The following is a 17886-nucleotide window of genomic DNA, read 5'->3' on the forward strand; positions in this document are numbered from 1 at the left end:
TTTTCACTTTAAGCTACCTATCTTGTTTCTGTATATTTTGGAAGATCCCTATTCTCCCTTTTTAAATTAAAAATTTTTAATAATCTCATTTCTTTATTTTTTTATGTCCATCATGAGATAAATCTGCATAATAACAATATTGTCCTGTTAGAAACACTTTAATTTAATGAAATACGCAGTTGATGTATAACACTCTCTCAGGAAACAATGACAACTTTGGATTGGCTTCATGCAAATCGAATGGCTATTGTTCCCGATATCATTGATAATGGTACTGCATGTATGGTGACCATGATGCCTGGTGATCAGCATACTATGTTATGTATATACTTGTAAAATATATATAAGTACAATATTTATACCCTGTAGCTATATTGGGAATTCTGTAAATATTGGACTAGAAGGACTACTGAACTATACTGGAATGATGTCTGGACTGGATTTTGTAGCCACGAGTTTTATACGTGCTTGCACATGCAATGCACGTCGGCTAGTATTTACTTATATATACACATGTGCAGGCTTTATAGTTTTTAAGTTGTAAAGCTATATATATAGTTACCTAAATGAATTTTTCAAGTTGTATAAATGCATGCATATATATATATATTCAATGTAAATATAAGACAATGTGTTGTAAGATAATAACCTATGTATACAAATAAGCATTTTTAATATTTGTTATAGTCAATATATTTCTCCACTTCCTAACCTTACACTGGCCATAGTACGGCCAGTCTTAGCTTTGCTGCAGCTGGCCAGATTTCCTCTTAGAGTGACATTCTACAAACTATATAATGTTGAAAATTGTGTTAAATAACAATTATGAATTGATTATATTAATATACCCCCCTCCCCTTTTCTGGTGGAGTTTGAGTCATGACACTACGACCCTCTTCCACAGTGAGGACCCTAAACTCTGGTGGGCAGTCACTGCTGCATACCTTATTTGAAACTAAATATTTTCTAAATAAATATATAGCAACAAATTTTCTGCTCCACTTTTGCCTAGAATGCCCATTATTTTTACCATCTCCTGCTTGCACAATTCTTGCCATTCCTTATAGCCAGTTTGAAGGATGGCTACTCAATTTGCAGTATCTATGAAATTTGCAATCTCACAGCATTGGTTATAATTCAACATTTACCATCAGCCATCACCATGATTGCCAATCGAATGCTCGAAACTGAGCTTGGTACTATCCTTTAAACCACAGCTTAAAGATTTCTGTCATGGGAAACCGCCAATACATTTGTATAATGTTTGAGACATTTGTGTAATGTTTTAGGAGTTTGTGTAACAAGGTTGAAATCAATCATGCAGTAGTAAAAAAACTATGATCCTGTCAGCAGCATCATGCCCAAAAGGGCAGGAACTCTACACATAAACAAATGATACATGACATCAATACAGTTGCAACAATAAGTTAATAATGACTATGGTACATGTGTCATGCCTGCCATATAAACATTAGGTTACATCCATGGCCTGCATGCAGCTATATACGTATGCATGTAGTAGATTATGAGGCTCCATATAAGTCACAGACTACATTAAAACTGGGTGTCAATGGTTATACAGCCATTGTTATTTGCAAGGTAGTCAAAGTTAAAAACTACCACACACACAATGCACAACAATGTGTTTAGTTACACTGCCCAGGTTTTATTACAATATTAAATTATAGTAATTAAGAACAAATGGGCAAATCCTTTTATTAACCACTACTGTGGTTTTTTGATAAAAATGTTTTATTTAAAGAGACATTAATTATAATTTCTGGTACGATAAACTTTTCTTTTCTTAGCTCATATACATATTATTTACATACTTATTGAAATTAATTTTTGGTGCCAATAGCATGGTGATAGATTTTGTTGTAGATTTGTGTGTTGTGATGAACATGTATAAATCTTTTATGTTTAATATCGTAGCTAGGTGTTGTATTCCACACTTATAATGGTGTATCTATTTGTACAGATCTGGAATGTTTACAGGCTGCAGCTCATGCTACTGAAGTGAACAATCTACACTATAATGTTTATAGTAATATTTAAAATTCTGTGATATTTTACGAATGAAAAAGATGGTAATGACAATAAACACTTGAGTCAGACATCCCAAGGAAATTAGAAGTGAAGAAAAAAAAAACAGCATGCCCAAATTTCAAGAGTTTCAAAAAAACTTGTTCTAATGTATCAAATCAATATGGTACTGACAAATAAAGTAGAACATTGGTAATTTGAGTTTATCATCAAAGCCCTGTGTGTTACAGGTTTTTAAGCTAATTTTTCTTCTTGCAAACTTTCAGACAATTTTTAACCCTACCAGTACTGAAAGCAATAAAACTTAATAACACGCATTTAGATTAAAAAGTATATACAAAAAAAAATTAAAGGAAAAATTGAGAAAACAATAAATTATTATAAAGGAAGAAATATCTTGTACCAGGTTCTTAAAAAAAAATCATTAATGTATTTTTACTGTTTTATGAGTGTTTCTTGAAGCTCGATTAATGCACTATCTAAAAAATGAATATACTGTATGATACTCATGTGTTTTATTTCTAGATAATACTACATGGTATGCTACTTATAATAATATCTGGTTTCACAACTTATATACATATGCATATATGTTTATTTCTGAGCACTTCATTTATCAAATATTGTTAACTAATATTATAATTAATAATCAAGCAAGCAAAATATGAAAACTTTAACAAGTCCTTTACAGTATATAAGGCCGATAACTTTTTGTGCCACCATATTAATGACACAAACTGAATGTATTGCAGTGACACCTACCCTTATTAAGACTCCAATGTAAGTACTAAAATTGATGGACTATTTCATCCCTTTCTTAGATTACTGCTTTATCTCCTTGAAAGTTTCAATGAACAAAACTCCACAAGTTGCATTCCTTTAGACATAAAACTGTTTTCATCTTCTTTCTATGAACTTTTCCTCTCCTTTTTTCATCCCACCTGAATTATATCTTGTTGGGGTTGTTGTTCCTACCATACAGCTTTTCTTTGGTCTATAAATTTTCATGATTTCGTTTATCTCCATTACATTCAAAACTTTCTTGATGACATGAAACTACCATCTCTGAACACCTTTAGATTTTTTAAATACCTACCACTTTTATTATTTTGAAAATTACATGGAAAACAATGGTATTTGTTCTTGAACCCAAAACTTAAAAAAAATTCAACATAATCAAACCTGGATTTTTCCTGGATAACAATAAGCACCATAAATATATTATCAATAACTTTTGGAAAAACAAGTTGCCTACAGAGATCAGAACTGAAAATTAACCCACTAAATAATGTAGTTAATTATATCAGTTTAATGGTAACTATGTAATATTATAAAACAAAATATTGTATAATAATTAAGAACTGACTCATTAATTGCATAGTATTGCTGTTATTGATATTTTAAGCATACTAATTGTGATCAGCAGTTGGACTTACCCTTCAAACAAACCACATACTGGGGGTTTATAAATATAACAGATTATGTAGCTTCTGCAAATATTTTATTTTCATATGCAATATTTGTATAAATTTGCTGCTTTGAAATTTCAGAAATATTTCATTGTGATTTTTTTAAAGAAATAAGTAAAAAATGTGTACCTTTGTTGTAGGTTTTAATTAATGACTTATGTCTTATTACATTCTTTAAACTTTCATGTGAAGTTTTTATTTTATAAAACTAAATTTTAGCTTTGTTTGGATTAGAATAAGGCATGCAGTTTTACTATGCTTGCAATAACTGACACACAATAAAAATAACTTTTACAATGCTAAAAGTATAAGAAAGCCAAATATTTTTATATTATCAATCAGAAGGTTTCATTTAATATGTGATAAGTTTTAAACCCACTTTATATTCATTTGTTTGTTTTAGATTTTTTTTTTCAGTGATTTTCTCTGCCATTGAAGCAGTTCCTTAAGACTGTACGCCCTAATGCAAATCAGTCCTAACACAGCTGCTGTGTCAGCAAAACCAAACTAGATATAGCCAAGTACAAAATGATTTAACTAAGCCTATCTCATTTTGTTTCACAAAAACATTTTTTCCTATCACACTTTAAATGAAATATAAAATAATAAGGCAAACTTTTCTCGAGTTCTAAAAATAAATCAGCTCTGTAATGGTAGTGAAAGTTGTTCACAGTCACCTTTTTTCTAGCAAAATATCACCACAATAAGCTTCTATCGATTTTTCCCAACACCTACAGATGTTGCCACATAACTGGAAACATTATTGGTATTATAGTCGAAAAGAATGGAAAGAGAGCTTTCCTGATAAGCTAACATCAGTAGCCTATGAATTCTTGTTTACTGAGATATAGAAAATTACACCACACCACAAGAACCAAGGTCAAGAAATAGTGGTTGGCTAAAAATGTATAAACTGTACTTGTATTCAAGTTACAAGGACAAATTAATACAATTTTGTTCAAACCTATTAGAACTTTCTTCCTTTGAAATTACAAGTGCCACATTATGCTCAGAAAATATCCAGTAAATTCTCAAACACTAATGATTTTGTTGGGAGCTTGGTGAAATCAACTCTAAAAACAATTTGCAATTAAAGATTTTTGTATACATAAAATCAAAAACTTTTTGAGTATATTTCAACTCTTAAGTGTTTTTTTATATGGAGAAATTATTAGAAGTTTATTTTTTATAATTTTTTAATTCAATGGTGTAATTTTGCCCTCGAGCCAAACTGCATTCATTAGAGCATTAAACGACTGACCTACTATCCTTTATAAAGTAGTTAAAATCATTTTCAACAGTACAAAATTACATTTCTGGTATTCTTTTGTTTTTAAAAACTTTTGTTTACAACTTTATCCTCATTCAAAATGCCAGTAGTTGTTTCTTTATAATTATAGATAGTTTTCTCAATTTAACTTTCTGTACTTTTTAAGAAAATCCTATCTGTGTACAGTACAAGTTATAGATGATGTAACATCACTTCAATTTTCACTGGCCACTGTTTACATTTGGAAAAATGGGACAAAATCAGTGGAGAAGCTCTGTTGTATAAGATATGATACCAGAGGTTTGTATGTGACGTGGCTCATGAAATAATTGCACAATCTGCTCACTGCCTTGTTGAAGAAGCATCAGTTATTAGTTCTTTACTGAGCTCTGGACTCTTAATATAATAAATTTCAGGGAACCAAACAAATTGTTACATTACAGAAGTCTTAATCTAATATTAATTGCCATATCTGTGCTGCAGCAAATATATATATATATAAAATTACTGTTATGAATCAAAGTAACTTCTTAACATATTTTACGTTTTTTTCTAAATTCTTTCTGAACATAATAAAAATGGTTACAAAAATATTGGCCTATGGGCTAGCACTGCACAACAAATACTGTAATTAAGTTCTTGCAGAATCAAAGAAAGTGATATAACAGACAGAGAGCACATCAAGTCATAGCATACAAAAAATCTACAAGGCAGTTAGGTCAAGTGTAAATGCAACATGCTTATGCTATTCTGAAGTGTGATGTGTCCAATGTAGTCGGTTTAGTCTCAAATCTCAAGCTCTTTAAAAATCACAGCACGAACAGTATCTGATCTTAATTTTTACTCCTAGAAGAACATTCAGCCAATTTATTTCACTGATAATTTTGGGCATTTATAATTCATCCAACTCACGATTATTAATTCTTTGTGGTGGTTGGTTCACAAGGAATTATTTTGTACAAATTTTGTTGTTCAGTTTCCTTCATATTAAATGTACATTAGTTCCATTATGCAGTGTTGTGGCTCTTCACAGGAACAGCCATGAAGGACTTTCTCATCTCTTTTAAGTAGATAATATTTTGCTATAACTTTCATGTCTTTAATTTAAAGGAGAAAATCTAATTACTCATATTTACTTCTGACCATGAAAATCAATAGTCTAATATAGTGGTACCCAATCTGTGGTCCATGGAAAGATTGCATAATTACAGAAAGGATTGGCAGCATAGTCTATAGATCCTGTTGTTGTGGTCTGCTGAGATAAGAAAAAAGATATCAGGTGGTCCACAAACAAAAAATGAAAGCCACTGGCCTAATAGATATTCTTTAACACTTAAAGTAAATTTTACCATGTTGTTTTAACAAGAGAATACACACATTATTTTCATATTTAACTACTATGGGTTTTTGATTATTTAAGCTTAGTTGGAGATAAAATTGCCTAGTAGGCAATATCACTGGTTCATAAGAAAAGGGTTTTTGTTTTTAATACAACTATCTTCAAATGGCTGTCACTGCATACATATACTCATCATTTGCACTAATATATCAAACACACATAAACACACACTTATTTTGCTTACACTATTTGCACTCAAGGAATCAACACCAATTGAGATGTTACACACATTTTAACAGAAAAATAAAATTATGTATGTATACAGTATTGCAATATTTTCTTGAATTGCAGTATTAAGATAACCTTTAAATGATAATTTTCTTGAAGAATTACAAGATAATAGCACTTTTCCCATTTTAGTCTCTTTTTTTCTGGACTGTACAATTTGCTGGAACACAGTCAGTTTCATTTGGCTACTTTTTCAAGTCAGTGATGCTCAATCTGGAATTCAGCACATGAGAAAAAAATATTAGAATTAGGCACAAGCATTTGATAAAATGGAAAATCAGTGAAGGAATTTGTCTTTGTACAGATAGGGGTTAGGTTAGTTATCAAGAATAGTTATGATGTAAAGTTTCAATCTTAGTTAGCTATTGAAAAACAGTCTAGGTGATAAATATCTGCTACAACAGAAGCAAAGTTTGACCCATCATCAGTAGAAATAAGTACATTTACAGATGCATTGTAATGTATTTTAATTATGCACAAAGGGCTTTCTGTGCTCTGTCCACCACGGGTATTGAAACCCGGTTTCTAGCATTGTAGGTCCGCAGACATACCGCTGTGCCACTGGGGGGCATATTTACAGATGCACCGAGAAAATAAGACAAATATAAAAGGATCTTTTTAAGAGAGAAAATGCATCTTTACAAAAGCAAGCAATGTCAGAAAAATACTTACATAAACAGCCTCAACTTCTAAAGGCAAACCTTCTGCACTGTCATCACAATTGCCACTTTCAGTGTCTACATTTTTATTCTCTATGTTTGGTGATGCTGAATGTTTCTTTTCTTTTGTGTTTTCATTTTTTTCACTATCTCCACTTGGCACAAATGCTGAATTATCTTTAAATATATTATGTTTGTTAGATGTGTTTGATGTTTCCTCATGTTTACTACCGATTTCCAGACATTGACTACTTGAAACAGATTCTGGTTGGTAACCCTCTACATAAATTAAAGAATTAGGCTGTTGATCTAATTCTGATAAAATGTGACTTGTTGAGGGCAATATTTGGACATTTTCTTCATGTTCTTGTTCTTTAACAGGTACTGTAATCAAATCTTTACTTGATTTCACTTCACTTGTACTATCTAGCTTATTTACAGCTTCAAATTCATTATATAAATTACTCTGGGTCTTCACATCATTGATTGTCAATGCAGAATTGTTTTCTTGAAGAAATTGATGAGGCATACTGTCTGAATCACTGCTGGTTTCACTGTCAATAACAGTAAGTTTAAAAAGATCTGCCATTGCTTTTGGGCTTTCCAACAATAAATTATTAAGTTTTGAGCTAGAGCTATCTTTCTCATAATCAAGGCTACTAAAGGGAGAATCTTTATCTGCAAGTACTAAACTGTCTGGCACCTTATTTTCTATCAACCCTGCATCTTTTTGCTGATTTTTGTCAGGAAACATCTTGTTAGAAGTTTCTCCCGACAAAGAGGCCTTATTTGCAAGCATACTGTCTAGGTCTCTGATTGCATCAGATATTTGCTGGGCAGTAATAGCATGTTCTGAACTTTTTTCAGGTGACCCCAGCTGTTTAGTTTTTGCATGCAAATGACCTAAATTTTCAGAACTCTGGAACGGTCTTTCTTCGAATGTGCTCAAGTCTTCTATACTTCCTCTAAGGTTTTGTAGGCTCGGAGAAATGTATGTATGTGGTTCAAAACCTACTTCATACCCTGTAGAGAGAGAACCCCGAGAAGGTGATATTTCTTGGGATGAATGTTCTACTTCCGAAAAAGAAAATGAACTTTCCCCATCTTTCATAAAGTCTTGTTTTTGATTCATGATGAAATCATTTTCAAATTGCATACAGACCTTAGATGAATCAGTGGATGAAATGTTATGATTCCTTGGGATGGGTTGCAAAGTATTCCAACGAATTTCAAATTCTGCTGAATCAGATGGTAAATTCCTGTTTTCATACAGGTGTCTCAAAAGTTCTGCCACTTTTTGAATTACTGGACGTTTGTGAACTATCTCCCAGCAGATTTTCATTATTTCATACCTGCAAAAAAAAGTGAAGTATAACAAAACTGTTAAAAGTTGTTTAAAAAATTGTGATTTTCTACACTTAATTCTTATGTCAGAAAATTTTCTTGATGCATGTCTTCAAATAATTAACTTTATCATAGTTTTTTATTTTGTTTATGGTATGTAAAAGTAAATTAATTTTACTGGTTCCCTCTTCTTGTTTGTTGAAGTCATTCATTTGGAATTTCCCTCTTCTCCTTACAAAAACTTCTACTTGTAACTTGAAACTCCCAGTCTTACTGTGGACTTTGCCTTGTCATGAGCATAGAGATTGTATATGTGTGTGTGTGTGTGTGTGTGTGTGTGTATGTGCATTCTTCTTGAAACAGCTGTACATAATTTCTGAAAGAAGTAGAGTTAACTTTAATAAATACGATATAGTAATATTATTACTATATTAGTCTAAGAATAGATACTTTAATGCAAAATTTCTTTCAGAAAGTTGGACTAGTGTATGATGTCAACAAACCTGTTAGTGAATTATTACTAATAAGTGTGTATGCTAAACCTGGCTTTCAAGTAATGGCATAATATACAACTGTGTCACCATAAATTTACCAAAAAATTAAATCAGTTTAAAAATCTTCAATGGTTACTATGCTTTATGTTGTTTGTGTTTTGTTTATAAGCATTGATTTCGATGAATGCAAATGCATAAATGGCTTACATGATGCTACCACAGTTTATTTTGCTACTTACTATATCTTAAATGCTTTTCAAATTTGTATCCTCTCTGGATTAATGACCCCTTGCAATTTTTTCTTTTTTGAAATGGCCTAAATCTAATCAACATTGAAATATTATGTACGTCTCACCTTTCTAGAAACTGTACTGGGTTAGTTAAATGATATGTTGAAAAAAAAAAGCAACATTTCATAGCATGTTCTATGAAATAATTAAAATGTACTGTTTTCTTAAAAGCAATTATAGTACACATTTTTCAAAAAGAACAGTAACTAGATTAAACTTTTTATACAATAAGCCAATTCTTAGGCAATAATTTTCGTTTCTTACAAAATAAAAATATCATCATCATCTTTCCTTCTGTTTGCAAAATGCAAAATGTTATTTTTCACAACTTAATTTACAGGTGCTTGATATTATTCAACTTTCATAAATTTTGTTTTTAAATACAGTTGTGGACAAAAAAAAAATTCAGATTAAAGTAAGAACACAACACGCCAAGCACTTACAGTCTTTTAGAATGAGCACAAGGAGTCTTAGGTTTCTCTAATTTCACTGTTTGTTCAGTAATAACTTGCTGTAGAACTTCTTCATCTGTCAACTCTATGTATGGTTGTTTTCCAAATTCTAAGGTCTCCCAAAGTAAAACTCCTAATGACCTATAAAATATAAAGAGGTTAGTGAGAAAGTAGATTAATAAATGCATCTTTGGCATATCATCACAAACACACAAAATGTTTTACATTTTGGTTCTTTATAGGAACAAAAATAATAGAAATAACACTACATACACAACTAGATACTGCTAAGGGCTGCACACACACGTGATTTCAGTTTCAAAAAATCAAAACAAAAACTTAAATTTATGTCTGTATAGAATCCATCTGCCTTTTAAGAATGAATTATATGAAAATTTACAATTTCAAAATATGACAATGATCTCCAGGTTTTGGAGACTAAGCACACATTTTGTACATACATAAAATTTATGCTTGAGTTTCCACTTGTTAAGGTGCAATTATGATACACAACAAAAATATTACATAAAAAGTTCTGTAATACAATACTACAATTACGTAATATAAATCTCATGAGGTCAAAAGCATATTTGTTTAAAGATTGAGAAATAAACTAAAATAATGTGAAGTTGTAAGAGTACATCCAACCCTATCTTGACAAACACTAGTAGCACAGCTTTTCTCCAATATCAAGCTAATAATAGTCTAACTAACCAGGTAATCAAATATTTGACCTTAAAACAAGTTCTATTAGTTCTTCAATTAACAAGCACAAGTATACAGTGTAACTTTCCATAAATATTACAAATTTCTAATTGTGTTCTATCATTGATTTCACCTAGTATTTTAAAAATGCCATCACATGAAACGTTGTAACATGTGTAACATGCAGACTGAAGTAACAGTTGGCATTTGTCAAATTACTGATCAAATATAAAACATATACAAAATTTCAAGAATTTCAGTTTCTGATTAGTAAATCTCTGCATCAAAATAATGATTGAAATGTTCTAATGAAATAACTCATTATTGAAATGATAGTTAAAATAAAGCTCAGTAGGTGTTAAAAGGTCTTGTTAAGATTAAAATTTTAAAGTATAGGATACGTGAACATTTGTAGTGTGGAATGTGTACATTATTCACTATTATACTAGCCAAAACAAGGTTATATAGTGAGAGTAATGGATAATGCCATATTTATTTAATGTGAAAGGAAACCCAAAAACATTAAATGGTTTGTTTTGAATTGTATCTTAAGTCAGTAAAACAGTGTAAAAAAAAGTTCAATTGTGTAAAGTATACAGTACAACACACACAACAATTCACATTCAGACAGACCCATGAAAATTGTCTTAAAATTCACAAATATAAAGAAGAAAGCAATATGACAGCTAATTTAGCATGTAATTTATATTCCTTCACAACAGGTCTATAATACAAAAATTTAAAAATCATCATGGCTTGCTCAACCATTCATACCTTCCAAAGATTCTAAATAACTTTAATATTGATTACAGTACGTATTTAAACTTAATGGCACGTGTACATGCTACTGAAATAAACCATTGTACACATTTATAAATATGCTCCACATGTTTCTATGATTTTTAAAGTGTAAAGAATTAATCCCTTGTATGAAATTTACTGACTTGCACATACAAGATATATACAGACAGAAATCGCAAACAGTGAGTAATGGCGACTATAAAATGAATTTATTAATGGTATGAAACATTACCTCTGAAAATACAAAAGAAAAGTGAAAAAGTTGTACAATGGACTAGTATTTCATACATGAGCCCTTTGCTTTAAACAGCGTATTACAAGTTGCTTTCATGCTGCTATACAGTTTATAAATGTACAGTTGTGAAATATTGTTCCAAATGTCTTATTATTCCAACAATTCAGCCAAGTTATTGGATTGCAATTTGTTTTTTCAGTTTTTAAATAAGATCGTACAATCTCAAGAATTTTCATATTGGGATTGTGCAAGCCAAGTCATGGATGCAAGTATTCCATTGCCCACTTTACCATCCAGATATCTACATTTGCTGTATTCCTGGAATCACTGGAAGATAAATCCCCATCCAATGAATGATGTTCTTGAGGGAATGGCATGATGGATCAGAAACTACATGTACTTGTCAGCATGTAGGGTGCCATCAATTTAATGTAGATTACAAACCCTACTGACTGAGATATAGCCCCAAACTTATACTTATTCCCACTATGCTTCACCGTGGATGTTTAAAATTGAATATGGTACCATTCTCCTCTCCACCATTAAAAAAAACTGTCATTGGTTGTTACCAAACAATTCAAATTTAGATTCATCTTAAAAAAGCACATATCTTTAGCTTGTTTATTCAATTATTTGTTGTCCAGTGCTGACTTCAACCTTTTGGTTTAGTTACCTTTTCTCAGGAGAGATTTTCAAGCATCAACTTTTTATTGAGACCACATTGTACTAATGAGTGTCTTACTGTTTTTGAGGTAATATTCACACCTATATTTATGGAAAGGTCATTGTTTATCTCATAAAGAACATATTTAAAATACTTAACCTCACTTTTTGAGGAGTTGATTTTCTTCCTTGACCACTTCTATTATTAACAATGCTAGTTTCATGTACCCTCTTACAGTATTGCATATAATTCTTACTGAAGTATGAAGTCTTGCCACAATTTTGCATATGGAATATCTTTGTTCAGCTTAAACTTGAAATTTTTACATGCTTGACATGAGGTGTTTCCGTAATACAAGTCATGACTGGATTGACACTACTGTTACTAAGCATTCTATGACTGCTCATTGAATGATAACCAATCAGAATACACTACCAATGTACGATAGTACCCTGGAACAGTTCATTTTCACATCCCACAGGGATGACATACAGACAATACTTGTCTTTTATACTGTTTTTATTATCCATTTCTATAACTATTTCCAATACTGTAATATAACATATAATGAATTTTTAGGTTTAAAACATATTGCATGTAGAGTTATGATTGCAAGATCTAACAACATATATTTATGTTACTTAAAACTGAGCTATTTTTAACTTTTCACTGTCATGTTTGTAAATAAACATTTCTCCTAGTGCTGTGTTTATTTTCAGTTACACAATAAAAACAAAAAGCACACATTTTAATATTTATTTAATTACTGAAACATGTAATTGGAAAACTTTCAATAATTTGAAAGGATGGTACAAAATTTCAAACTTCCATGACACTGCTCTGGAAGTGGACATATACACGAGTCCATGACAGTGAAACAGTTAAGCCAAATACAAAATATTTTATAGCAGTAAAAAATGTTATTAAGCTGTTTTGTTAATAAATATTGAATTATACCACAGTTTCTATACAAAATATATTGTTCAAGCAGCTTTGAATGAAAATAGAGTGAGGGGTAATCAACTACTGGAACAATGCATTCCAAAGGTTTATAATTCAACTTGTAAAATCTTGTACCAGAAAAGCTGTTAAAATTCTGTGATTATAATTACAATTAATAATAAATAGTCTTACTTATGAGTAACAGACCAACTAAAAAAACTTTCTATGGCCACTCTGCCCTAGGTCATCAGTTTGGTACCCTCACTGTTCTTGGAGTTTTTCAACTTTAAGTAAGAATGTAAAAACAGTATATATATATAATTAACTATACTTATTAACGAGTTAATTTTTACTTTTGATATATGTCAGTAGCTTGCTCTGACCAGAAGTTAATATTAATTCACCGAAAAAAAAAGCTGTTTTACTACATAGGAAATAAAAACAATGCTCAAAGATATGATGGCAAACACCTTAAACACAACACAATAAAAATCTCTGAACTACCTAGTGACTCAAAAGTGACTTCCATTGAAGAAACCAATGTTAATGGTGTTGTGAAAATTGGAAGACATTGTACACATTGCACTGACTTATTCAAAACTGCTTTAATATTATTTTGGACGACAGCTTTTACATCTTTAGGTATTATGAATTGTTATACAATGTGATCAATATGTCATCATAGCACTTGTGTATGCAAGGAAAAGTTAATTGCAACTATATATATAAAGAATCAAGTTTCGATTACTTCATATTTACTGTACGAACAATCAGTTATAAGATATGAACACCAAACAAACCTGTTTTTAATTCTAACTGATAGTTTGGATAATTAAGATAGCAATTTGATATTGTAATATACATATATAGTTTTTTTCCAACTCACCACACATTTGCTTCTTTTGTAAGCTCTCTGGTCTCTATTGTTGTTTCTGTACACAACAGACATTCTGGTGCACACCAACGAATAGGAACAGCAATACTGCCAAGGTGATAGTAGTCATCCTGTAAATAAATCAAATACAAAACATCTCTCAGTTAGATGTATTAATATCATAAACAAAGTAGTCATGTTTGTTGCATGTGTAAGACACTTAATATTGAGTTGATAAAGTGCCTTAAGTTACCTTATTGATAAACCTCCTTACAAGATACAAATATTTGTAAACACAACCATTTCATATTTGAAGTCATTTGTTACAAGTATACCTAATTAAAATTTTCACAATTTCCCTAAGGATAATTAAAAAAAGGCTTTTTACTAATGCCTTATGACAAATATAAATTAACTATAATAATACTCTGAAATCTAAGAAAAAAATGTTCACATTTTAACTGCTTTAACAAATGGCTTATATAGTGTTCTGATCATTACAGAAGTTGTATCCCACTTAGCTTGATGACCTTTGTATAGAGTGAAATGCACCATTAGCAATGAATATGGTAGATGTAATGTGGTTGAAATATTATACATTTTCCTCATTTCATAAAAAAAGCTCTAAGAGCTTGATGAGAATATGGTCTTAAAAATAAAATAAGCCTTACACTAATGCTTCAATAATAGTAACCATACTTCACCAGTTTAGAAAAGGTACTCTCACACCATAACAACTCCTGTTGTAACAAATGGCTTACATAAATAGTATTCTGATCACTACTGTGTTTGTTGTATCCCATCCAACCTAATGAGCTCTGTATTCAGCAAAAGAGTCATTGGCATTGAACATTTTAGAAATAGTGTGGTTAAAATATTATTATACATTCTTCTTCTTGAAACAACCCTAAGGGACTGAATAAAAAATATAGTGTTAAAAAGTATAATAGATCTCATTTTAATGTCTTATGACAAGCATAATTAATGAAAAACCTTTATATTTCAACATGGTGTTCAGCTTATGGGTTTTCTCGTACAATAATTGTCCTAAAAGATGATTATATTTGTTGTAATTGTGTATCTGTTATCACTGAGTTCAATGAATACAAGTACAATTATTACCTAGTTCAAGAATTTTAGATCTGAAAGAAAAACTAATAAGAACACAGAGACAAAATAATATTAATAAGATACATCATCACAATACTGTATTTATAGTCCTGATTGTCCCTTAAAAGCAGAAGATTTTTCTCAAAATATTTAGTAATAGGACCCAAAATGCTACTCAAAATATCCTGAAATAGACTGGTCACTATATAAATAACAGGTGCCCTAATTAGACATAAACTGATGGGCTGTTGTTAATTGTGAATATTTGACTATTTCATGCATGACAGTTAGGTTTACACCACTCATCCTATTATATTGTTGAGGCTTGGATTTGCATTTCTCTTCAATCTATCAACAAATTTTAAGCAACAACTGATAAAGAACTTGGCTAGAAACTCTGTTAATTATTTTTGCAGTGTTTATGCTGAAGATGGAATTAGGAAAATTCAGAACTGATAATGTTCTTCATACAATCATCAATTTCATGACTTTACAATTTAGCTAAGTGATCCTTTAGTTTATTTTATGCTAATAATATCATTCCATCAATAGTTATACTAGTCATGCACACCTGTTCAATTACAAATGGAGGTACAAAAGTTAAAGCTTGTTAAAGATTGGTGTTGCTACGTCACTATGTTTCCCACTTTCTGAATTACATTTTCTAGAGGTTCATTTTCACGAAACTGAGTTTAACACAATGGTATGGCTAGTTTTCAATAGATATGAGGTATGTTGGAATGATGGAGTTAGAATTTTAAGGACTTTTTCAGGACCTCCTGATAAAAAAAAACAACAAAAAAACACTGCCTTTCCAGGATTTCCAGTACTGCACAATATGTTTACAAAATTCCATGATCTTCCAGATTTTCATGGCCTGTGTGAATCCTGATAAGAAAACATATCAAAGTTAAAAAAATCTGGTGAAGAAAAACTCAAGTTACATTTTAATCTCACTAATGAAAAAAAAATTATATTTTGTAAGTGTTTAAAAATGATTTAGGTCAATTACCTTATATTTCTGAATGGACGTTCCATAGTCTCCTATCTTCACAGTTATGTTTGAGGTGACAACACAGTTTCGAGCAGCTAGGTCGCTACCCAGAGAAATAAATATATAATATCAAAGCATGGACTTTTTAGAACACAAAACAATAGAAGCCTTTTGAACTTGCCCATCAAATGGACAAAGAGCAGCACCAGCTTGTTAGTTCAAAGGTTTGTAGGGAACAATATTCTAATCTTTGGAAAAATATAAAAATCATAAGTTTAAATCTAGCTTTTCACAGTGAGAAAAGTAATAGCAATGTAATTTCCTGAAATTAGAAAAAAAATATTCCCTTTGAGACAAATAGAGAATGAGCCTTATCAATCATCCCCCCCCCAAAATTAATTAAAGCACAAGTAATTAATAGTAAAAACCTTTCTTTGTGATTAATCTGTATTCACATAATCACTCAAAATGTCCATCACTGTTAATTATTGCATATTTAACACTTGATTTCATAAATATTCCCACACAAAATACAATTACTATCCATAGAACCTTCAGAGGGGGATTTACTATGGTCAACCATATACAAGTAATACAATTACAAATGTTAAGACTAATTCATTATTTGACTCTCACAAAACTGCAATGTTCCAATTTTCAAGTAAGCTTATAAATAAATCATACCACTTGTAGGACATTTTCATGGGGTGGAGCAATATTTTTCATAAAATATAACACTATAACAATTTAGTAATTTCCAACTTTTCAGAAAAAATATTTCACTTATTATTAAACTATATTTAAACTTTAACACAATAAAACAGCTCTAAAAGAATACTGAAAATCAATTACACTGTTTCCTATACTTCAAAACTAATTTGGAACTACTGACCAGAGAAAACGCAGCCACACATTACCACCCAAACTTTGAGATTAGCCTTCACTCTTATAATGCACCCACAGCTTAAGTTACAGTGAATGTGTTATGATGTCACTTGGATTCAAACCTTATTTGCCAGCTTCAAAATCCAGAGCTTTACCACAAAGTCAAAAAATAAACAAGAAAAAAACGTCTACTAAGAAGAAAATTAAGTGCAAGAATATTTAGAGAAACTTTTTAGTCTGCTATGATCAGTATTTTGATGGTGGATTTTTATGTTAACAGCAGTTTTTAATATAAATTTTACTCTCTGAAGAAGTTTGTCTTAACTTAGTGGTCAATCATACACTAATAATTATCAATGTTTTTATTGTGCAATGCATTTTCAAACTAGCTTTTTTTCTTGTATAAATTTTAATTAATTAGATAGTTAAATTGTCATACCTTTTTAAAGGTGGCCAAAAATAATTTTGTGACTACCAAAAGCTAGTATAGTTGACCAAGTATGATGATTATGTAAGAACTGATAGCAAAGTGTTTTTCTGATAATAAAGACATCTGTAAACAATAAATGAGATATCATGGCATTTTGCCAAAGCTCGATCACCCACTTCTGGTTATGATTCATCTAACCAGCATCGTAATATCAATATCAAAGTTTTCCCAATATGCTAAGCACTTCAGAGTCACAAGATAAAAATTAATCTCATAAACCACTGTGTGTGTTTTGGTTACCAAGATTATAATTGCCATTTAGTTCTCTTTCCATAATTTTCTTAAAAAACCCTAAAATTCAAATGCTCTGAAAAGTTATCACTTTTCTATCAAAAGTGGTGTAGCTGTATATTACCATCTCATATTTTTTATTTAGTACCTACTAAACACCCAGATGTTTTGTTATAAAAGTAAAGTTAACTATATGTTTTTTCCTTTAAAAATTATTTTCCATTTGTCTATTGCAGCTGAAAAGCAGAGGTGTGTGTGTGTGTGTGTGTGTGTCGTACCACTGCAGATCTATCTCTTGTCTCCC

The 17886-nt window shown here is 30.7% G+C and overlaps 1 protein-coding gene across 5 annotated transcripts in view; it reads right to left on the minus strand.

The window, feature by feature from the left end:
• Positions 1-3861: 3861 nt before the first annotated feature.
• The window catches only part of LOC106464354 (serine/threonine-protein kinase LMTK2-like), a 49066-nt gene continuing 35041 nt past the window's right edge, over positions 3862-17886 (minus strand). For all 5 annotated transcript variants that reach the window (XM_013924483.2, XM_022392041.1, XM_022392043.1 and 2 more), the window contains 5 exons: positions 15995-16079; positions 13885-14003; positions 9643-9792; positions 7085-8423; positions 3862-6625 (listed from right to left, as the gene is read on the minus strand). In XM_013924483.2, the coding sequence (XP_013779937.1) occupies positions 6611-6625; positions 7085-8423; positions 9643-9792; positions 13885-14003; positions 15995-16079 (1708 nt within the window). In that variant the 3' untranslated portion in view covers positions 3862-6610. The remainder of the gene's footprint in view (positions 6626-7084; positions 8424-9642; positions 9793-13884; positions 14004-15994; positions 16080-17886) is intronic.

Source organism: Limulus polyphemus, unplaced genomic scaffold, assembly GCF_000517525.1.
Source record: "Limulus polyphemus unplaced genomic scaffold, Limulus_polyphemus-2.1.2 Scaffold1625, whole genome shotgun sequence".
NCBI lineage: Eukaryota > Metazoa > Arthropoda > Merostomata > Xiphosura > Limulidae > Limulus > Limulus polyphemus.